Genomic DNA, 9,269 nt, shown 5'->3' on the forward strand with positions numbered 1-9,269 from the left:
TAATACAAGTGATCACATTTTGGTTTGATTTCCTTTGTCTTGTCACCAGGTCTTTTTCTATTGCGTATGGCATGCTGGGTGGTGCACTGCTCCTTGGGGGCCTTTGAGAATCCTGGGTATGCCTTCGGAGAATTCTTTCAGCGTTTGATATACACAACTACGCTCTTACCATTCATAATGTGTTGGTGAATGTGTGAATTGTTAAAAAAACAAGACCCGAGAGATTCTGCATTCTTGAAGAATGCCAAAATCATTTGGTGGTGGTGGTGGTGGTGGTGGTAGTGGTGGTGATAGGGTGAGAGGGAGTTTGGAATTACTCTTTTGTTTAAGAAGACATGTTATTATGGATTTAGGTCATGAAATAGCTTGCTCCAGCAGGTCTATTTGGAGAAAAAGGTTGCAGTACAGGGTACATAGTACTCACTCATTAAATACTTCATTCACTTGTTCATTCAGTACTCTTGTTGAGTGACCATTTTGTGCCAGACTTATTCTAAGTGTTGGAATTAAGGCAATGAATGAAAGAGACAAAAATTCCTGCCTCATGGAGCTGTATTCCAGTGGAGAGTTAGACAACAAGTAAATAAACGAGCAAAATATATATCACCTCAAATGGTGATAAATGCAACGGAGAACAATTAAGCTCAGAGGAGGGATGGTATTTGCTGGAGGAATGAATGAAATGCTCTGACGAAAAAATAAATCAGAGATGCATAATCCTGTCATTTCAGTTAATATTTAGGGACACTATGTTGAATTGAAGAAGAGCAGGAATGAAGCCTTGATTCTGGAATTTCTTCCTTGTCATTGTGGACAATTTATTAGGCAGCGCTTCCTGTGTGAGACACTGCAGCGGGCTCAGAACCTACCTAAAGCAGAGAAAGTTTACTTTGAGCTCAAATCTCTCATTTGCATGGGTGCTCATGCACCTTAATTCACAACAGTACTTTCTGTGTGTTTGCTCATTTTGAATGCAGAGAACTGTGGATGACAGATCTTGGGGGCTTTTTGCTGCCTTGATATAACTGATAATAAAACAGAAAAAATGGAGGAAACCAACTCAGACGCTGCCTCACAGTACAGATACAGATGCATGGTAAAATTAGCAATTCTATGGACCTGCCAGGGACCCATGGAATTTCTCCAGCTCTCATTCTACCAACCCCAGACCCCTGTAGCTGCCATTCTAGGCAGGCCCCTGAAAGGAAAGGAGAAAGAAGTGAATGAATGCATTAGTGCCCCAGACACTCTAAGACAGCGGTTCTCAACCTTCCTAATGCCGTGACCCCTTAATACAGTTCCTCATGTTGTGGTGACCCCCAACCATAAAATTATGTTTGTTGCTACTCTATAACTGTAATTTTGCTACTGTTATGAATTGTAATGTAAATATCTTTTTGTTTTCTGGTAGTCTTAGGTGACCCCTGTGAAAGGGTTGTTCAACCCCCAAAGGGGTCACGACCCACAGGTTGAGAACCGCTGCTCTAGGGGAATCTAACAGGTATTACCTTTGACAAGATTATCAGAAGGGAAGGATATGTGAGTTCATTTTCCATGCTGCGGCCTGGGAGAAACGATGCTGACCTACGGGTGGTGCTCAGGACTGTAAGTGACAGGTGGCTTGGTAGCAGCTGTCCTTCAGCCAGAGGAGTGAGGCATCTTTGGAGAACGGTCTGGAAGCTGAAGTTGCAACTGGTGTTTTTAAAGCAGGGGAGGTTGAATTGAGAGATGGAAGGAGTTAGATGCCCCCACCCCAACCGCTTCTTCAGGGGACTGGCCAAGGAGTCAAAGGCAACATCTGCACCACACAGATGACTGGACTCCACATACTTGTTCCCAGCTGTTCTTTAACTCCAATATTGTTATAAATGATGTATTTCTTTAGTATATTCCACAGCTTCTACTCCAGTGCCAGGACAGGCAGCCTTCGACTCAGATCCAGTTACTCAGATCCAGTTCCTGGCTCTGCTTCTATAACCTCAGGTAAGCTATCCAGTCTCTCTGAGACTCAGTATCCCCAAATGTAAAATGGAGCTGACAATCACGGCCTCATGGGGTTGTCATAAGGATTAAGTGAGTCCATGCCTAACAAGTGGCTATACTCAGTAATTTAGTTTACTTTCTCCTCATTGATTCCACTTTATATTTGCTCTTTTCTACACATAGCATTTATTGAATAGCTTCTATGTGCCATATGCTTACTTACTGTCTATCACTAGCATTTTGCAAGAACACTGTGAAGTTGGAACTCTTATTATTGTCACCATTTCAAGGATGAAGAGATATATTGGGTTGTCGCAAAAGTCATGATGTATTTTTCCTATGTTTTTCATTGCAAAAATGCGTCAGGGCATTTCTGACAACCCAATAGATGGTTTTAGATGGAAAAGTGAAGCTTATGTCAGAATCACAAAATCTCAGAGCTCGAAAACATCTGAGAGGTCATCTGGGAACCACTCTTCCATTGTCCCAGTTTCTTGACAGATGGTTACAGGGCATCAGTTTGAACAGGCCTGGTGATGAGGGCATAGCCCCTGTTGTTCCTTATTTCTAACACATCCTGGAGACAGCCTCCTCTCAGGTTCCCCCAGCCCCATGAATCACATGCTGTGTCCTCTAGCACAGACCCCTGAGTCTGAAACCTGTCATCCTCCCTTATCAGCAGTGGTACCTTGGGCAAGTGTTTTAACTTTTATGTGCTTTAGTGTCCTCATTAGTAAAAAGGGGATAATAATAGAAAATGCATCATAGGGTTGTTGATGGATTCAATGATCGGACACATGTAAAATGCTTAGAGTGTCTGGCATATAGTAAGCACTCAACAGATGTTAGTTGTTATTACAGCTAAGATATAGTTTTATGGATCTGTCCAGATATTTTTCCTCCTCCTCCTCCTCAAAGACATTTTTCCCAGTCTCTCTCAGAGGACCCATTGGGTCTCTTCCTAAGAACCAGTCTTGCAAGGCTTATAAAACTCTGGTACCAAAACTTTGACAACATCTGCATAACAAGTTTCCAAATATCATTTTTTCCCCCAAAGTCATGATTTCAAACTGGGAAAAGAATTGTACCCTTTCAGTTTTGGAGATGCACTCCACCTTTCTGCCTAGCGTTGGTTCAAAGAACAATTGGATATGAGTAGCAGGCAGTGGGCTAGATGAGTCATGATAGGGCCTATGTAGTAACTTGGATACATCCTAGGAAGGTTGGGTTCAAACTCCCTTCCCAGAATGTAGGGCTCAGGGTGCCCTTTCTGGATGGGGACCTGGGAATCTGATTTTATCTGAGGGTTGAGTCAATGTTCAGAGTCTTGAGACAGTTCAACTAAAGAAACCATCCAACAGGGTAGGACAGAAAGGGGAAAAGTCAGGTACAGGCTTATGTTGGAATCAGGACCCTAAGACAGAATGAGTGGGTTTGAGATGGAGTTGAAAAGACAGATTCTCTGGAGGGTTGGAATGTACCTGTTTGGGGGGGATAAATGATAAGAACTCATGGGGACTCATGGCTAAAATGCACAGAACAATTATACATTATAACTATATATATTACATATATGTAGTATATGTATATATAGTGCATATATACATATGCATATGTTCTATAAATAGTTATCTATCATCTATCTATCTATCTATCTATCATCTATCTATCAATCTATCAACATCTATGAAAGGTCAGGCAGACTCATGAGAGGTGGGAAGATTGGGAACACTCTTGGTTGAATAATGAGGAGCCCTGACTGGAACTGACTGTGTGTCTGGCAAGCTTGTTAGCCTTTTTGTACTTCTATGGAAAATAGGATGTTTGATTGGAAGGGTTAGTTGGAGAAAGCATTCCCTAGACCAGGGGTCAGCAAACTGAGGCTCGCGAGCCACATGTGGCTCTTTGGGTATGTACATATGGCTCTGAGGTAAAATTGAAAATGAAAATAAAACTATCATAGTTTCATTTATAAATTTTTTTTAAAGATTTTTTTTTTATTATTGGGGAACTGGGGAAGGGGAACAGTATTGGGGAATCGGGGGAAGGGGAACAGAAAAGTTGCTGTCCTTTTGTTCTTCAGTCTAGTTGTGGAGGGCATCGCTTCACTGGCCCATGTTGGTATTATCATTGCGCTCTTCCCGGGAGAGGCAGATTGGTCGCTGGCCTCTGGACAGCTGCTCATGATGGCTCTTGGCAGCTTACACCGACTGCCAGCCACTCACGCTGGCTGCCGACCACACATGGTAGCTTATGGTAGCCCACTGCAGCTTCACTGTAGCCTACGCCATTGCCAGCGACTCACGGCAGCCCAGCTCCAGGTCGAGCTGTTGTTCACCATCTTCGCTGTAGAGGTCAGTGTCACTGGCCCTCACATGGAATCCAAACTGGGGCGCTGCTGCTCAGAGCTGGTGTTCCAAGTCAGCTCTTAACCAATGAGCCACTTGGCCAGCCCAACATTTATAAAATTTTTAAAGGATACTATTCACATAATGATGATTTCATTTGTTTTATGGCTCTCAAATAATTTTTAAATTGTTGTGAGGGACAGGATTGGCTCTTCTGTTTCAGAAGTTTGCCAACCCCTGCCCTAGACATTGCTCAAACTAGTCTAATGAGGCTTTGAAAAAATTTATTTTAAATGAAAAATGTATTTTTTCAACTTTATTGAAGTGTACTTGATGTGCAATAAACTGTACATATTTACAGTGCACCATCTGATGAATTTTGATATCATTATCATCCATCACCATAATCAAGTTACTGAACATATCCAAAAGTTCCAGTGAAGTATTTTACAAGATGAATGGTAGGTTTTCTAGACAAGGCCAGAAGAAAAGCCACAGGTGCAGCCTCAGAATAGGTTGTCAATCATCTAAGTCTGGGAAAGTACATTGTTTAAGATAAAAGTGAAGTTTAAATTGAGCCATCCACGGAAGGATAAAGAAGAAATTCTCCATGCTTTATTTCTAGCACATATAGAAAAAAAGAGGTAGAGATAGAAGGGAGGTCAAAAGGCCATATTCAGTCAGTAATCATCAAAACAATACAGAATGCTAGATATTGAGTTTTGCCCTTCATGTTGGACAACATGACAGGCAGTGCATACACTTGATGCTGAAAGAAGGGGGTGTCCCTTCCTCCTCAACCCCCTCTTCTAGAACAGCTAGATTCACGGTGTATATGGTTGGGGAGAAACTAGATATAATTTAGTCATACTCTGGAAAGTGGCTTTTTAATCTATGCCATACCCTAAGCTCTGTGGGTGTGTGGTCAAATCTTTTATGAAGCTCTAAGAAAACAGTTAGGAGTGTACAGTGAATGCTACGACTCCTGACTTCGGCTCTATCTCTCCTCTTTCCTGTCCCATACTGGGCCACGCCTCTCTGACCACCATGGGAACGCATGGGGAGGACATGAGTGATGGAGCCTGAAGGAAAGGCAGGAATGCCAGCCTCCTCTTAAACGATTTATTCAAGAGAAAATTCTGATCTTGTTGGCACTGCTGTTCTACATGGATCTCTATGGTTTTCGAGCTGCTCAGAAGTGGGCCTGCAGCAGGGTGGTAGTCACAAGCACAGTAGTAAAATCCTTCATCTTTTTCTGATGCTTTAAGTATCTCAAGTACGGCCTGGTTGTCTGAAGCATCAATTTGACTTCGGAACCTGTTCTGGAAACCAGGGCCATACAAACCCCCGTCTCGGTATATGAAAGCCATTGTGCTGTCCTGGGTCTTCCTGTACCAGTTGTAGTAGTAGTTAGTGAACGTTCCTCCTTCCATGGAGCATCTGAAGGTGGCAGACTCTCCCACGGACACAGTCACTGCTTGGTCTTGAGGCACCAACACCAAAGCTGCTGTTGCTCCTGAGAGAAAAGACACAAGAGGGGCTCAGTGAGGACTGGGGCTGAGGTGACTGAGTAAAGGGCACTGTCCGAGAGTGCCAGGCTCTAGCAGCCTTGATGCCTTGTTGTTACTCAAGTCTTGCTTGGTTGAGGTTCCAGGATTTGCCTTACCTGCCCAGAAGAGGGTGAGATGGATGGAGGAGCTGATTCTTTGCATGGCTCCACTCAGTGGCAGTTCTGCCTCCCAACTTCCTCTCTGCCTGGTCCCTCCCCTGAATCAACTCTTCTCTGTGACACATTTCTGCCTGAGGAAACCAGCCTGTGACAGCTGCTGTTCTGTTCCCCAAGAGAGGTTTTGCCAATCACAGGAGGCTTGCAGAGCCTGTTGCCTGCTGATGGGATGACAATACCACCTTCAAGATTGATAATACGATCCAGATAAGTAAGGTCAATTGAGAAAAGGTGAAAGCAGCTTTATTTGATTGATAACAAGGTTCTGCTTCCCACCCTAGAAGTTAAGTTTGATATTGTGGCTCCATTTTCATATTAGATGTACTTGTACGCTCTATGGTGATGTTACAGTGAATGCCAAGAAGAATTATTGACATTTACAGCTGTAATCAAAAGAACCATCAAACGAGGAGATCGATAGTATGGACTATGGGTGTTGTAATGATGTGTTTACTACAAACTCCCTCCAGGCAAAGTTGGATAAGGGTGATTCACCCAAGTGTAAAAGAGCAAGCCGATGAAGTATTGTCTCCAAATTTGAGCCAGTTTCCTGATCTTTATTGAGCTCATCTATCTTATTTTTTGAAGATAGGTCACCTTTGTTGAATTACACAGAGCAAAATGTTATGAAAAACTTAGAAACCACTATTACATTTCAGTTTATGACAGCCTAATTATTTTTTATTTTTATTTATTATTTTTAGAGGTTTTTATTAAAATATAGCTAACATACAATATTATATTAGTTTCACATGTACACAATTGTTTTTCAACATTTATATACCTAAAGAAGTGATCACCATAAATCCAGCAACCAACCATCTGTCACTGTACCACACTATCACAATATTATTGACCTTATTCCCCATGCTGTGCATTACATTTCCATGATTTATTTGTCTTATACCTGGAAATTTGAACCTCTTATTCCCCTTTGCCTTCCCCCGTCCCCTTTTTAATTTTTCAATTACAGTTGACATTCAATATTATTTTATAGTAATTTAAGGTGTATAGTATAGTGGTTAGACACTTATACAACTTAAGAAGTGATCCCCCCAACTCTAGTACCCACGTGGCACTATACATACTTATTACCATATTATTGACTATATTCCCTATACTTTACATCCCCGTGATTGACAATTTTGTAACTACCAATTGTATGTCTTAATGCCTTCACCTTAGTCACCCTGTCCCCCAACCCCCCTCCCATCTATCACCCCAATAAATCTAGTACCCATCTGACACCATACACAGTTATTACAATACTGACTGTATTCCTTATGCTATACCCTATGTCCCCATGACTACTTTGTAACAACCAATTTGTATTTCTTAGTCCCTTCCCCTTTTTCATCCATTCCCAACTCCCCTCCTTTCCAGCAACCATCAATACATTCTCTGTATCTATGAGTTTATTTCTATTTTGTTTGTTTGTTTATTTTCAGATTTCACATATAAGTGAAATCACACTGCATTTGTCTTTCGCTTATGACAGGCTAAATTTATACATTTTCAAAAAGGAGATATGCTTGAACTTTTGGGACCTATACTTTTAAATTTCAAGACCAGTAACCTATGAAATTTTGAAATCAAACAGGTAAATTAATAATGGAAACTAGAGGGTGTCTCATAGTTCTGGAGGCTAGAAGTCTGAAATCAAGGAGTCAGCAGGGCTGTCCTCCCTCTGAAACCTGTAGGAGAATCCTTCCTTGCCTCTTCCTAGTCCTGGCAGTTTTTGCTGACAGTCTTTGGTGTCCTTGGGCTTGGTTTGTGGCTGCATCAGTTCAATCCTTGCCTTCCTGGTTACACAGTGTTCCCCCTGTGTCTGTCTTCACATGGCTGTCTTCTCAAAAGGATATCAGTCCTATTGGATTAGGGGCCCACTCTACTCCAGTACCACCTCATCTTAACTAATTACATCAATTGCAATGACCCTATTTCCAATAAGGGCACTTTCTGAGGTGCTAGAGGTAAGGACTTCAACATTTTTTTTTGAGGGACACAATTGAGTCCATAACTCCTGCCCACACCTTTGTAAATGTCCCTTTCATTAGATTCTCTTGAATCAGTCCTTTGAGAGTACCTTCTGTCTCCTGCTGTGACTGCCTGATATACCAGGTATAGACGGCATGTGTAGGGAAAAGACATGTGAAAAAAAAAAAAAAGCCTTGAGGCAGAAGGAAGTGCTGTGGGCTTAAAGCTGCAAAAATATTAAAAGAATGGTGAGCAGGGCTCAAAGAAGCCTGTCTTCCTACATACAATAATTACTATTGTTTATGGCTGTGATTTATCTGCCACAGGTTAGATGTAATTTTAGGAGTTTATTGTAAATAGACAAAAACAACATTCCTCTAGGGCTGAGTAGGACAGAGTCAGTATAAACAGTGAGTCAAGCCAGGGATAGAAGACAGTAGTAGGAAGGGAACCAGTTATGGTCCAGTGGATGCTTAGGGCAGAGCATGGCTAGAAGACATGCCATGCCCGGTCTGGGAGTCAGGACCTGCCCAGACACCTTAGCCTAAGTCTGTGGCAGGAACAAGATGAAACTTGAACACAAATGTAGCCTATCTTGGGGTGCTCACATGGAAGGTAGAAAAATGTGTCAGGTTCCTGCCCTCGGACTCCACCTTTCTCAGGTTCTGTGCAAGCTGTGTTCCTTATGCTCAGTCATTCTTTCTGTTTCAAGGCCAGCAATTAGGCCATGACTTTCCATGACCTGGGGGATGTTTGTCCCTTCGTGTGACTTCCAGGGAGAACTAATGTTTCTTTACAGCCTGTATGGAATAAATGAAATTATATTTGCAAATGCTTGGCTCATTGCTCGACTATTTGTTAGTTTCTTTCTTCCTTAATGTCATTATAATGATATTTATATGTAAAAACAAGGATACTTGAGACTTGAACAGTTAGTAGGAGAAGCAAGAGTGGTTTGGGGTGCTTTATCCATCCTTCCCCAAATCTCCATCAGCTTCCCATTTTTTGATGCCTGCCCAATCTTATGTGCTATGAAAATACAGCCTCAAGGCAAATTCCTGAAGCATCTTCCAATGAGATTACCACCCCTCACACCCTTTTTTGGAGAAATTCTGAAGTTGCCTTTGTATATAGTGCTTTATGGTGTCTAAGTGCTGTCTCACACTTGTTATTTGGTCTGTCTTTACCTCCTGTGTAAATGAACCTTGTTGAATCCATACTGCTCCTCAAAAGTG

The 9,269-nt window shown here is 42.0% G+C and overlaps 1 protein-coding gene across 1 annotated transcript in view; it reads right to left on the minus strand.

The window, feature by feature from the left end:
- Positions 1 to 6,710, minus strand: part of LOC109393622 (uncharacterized) — a 65,194-nt gene extending 58,484 nt beyond the window's left edge. The window contains exons 1-2 of the mRNA XM_019663030.1: positions 5,998 to 6,710; positions 5,300 to 5,847 (exon numbers count right to left, since the gene is read on the minus strand). Of these exons, the coding sequence (XP_019518575.1) occupies positions 5,300 to 5,847; positions 5,998 to 6,043 (594 nt within the window). The 5' untranslated portion in view covers positions 6,044 to 6,710. The remainder of the gene's footprint in view (positions 1 to 5,299; positions 5,848 to 5,997) is intronic.
- Between the last annotated feature and the right edge of the window lie 2,559 nt (positions 6,711 to 9,269).

The sequence above is a fragment of the Hipposideros armiger genome, unplaced genomic scaffold (assembly GCF_001890085.2).
Source record: "Hipposideros armiger isolate ML-2016 unplaced genomic scaffold, ASM189008v1 scaffold_385, whole genome shotgun sequence".
NCBI lineage: Eukaryota > Metazoa > Chordata > Mammalia > Chiroptera > Hipposideridae > Hipposideros > Hipposideros armiger.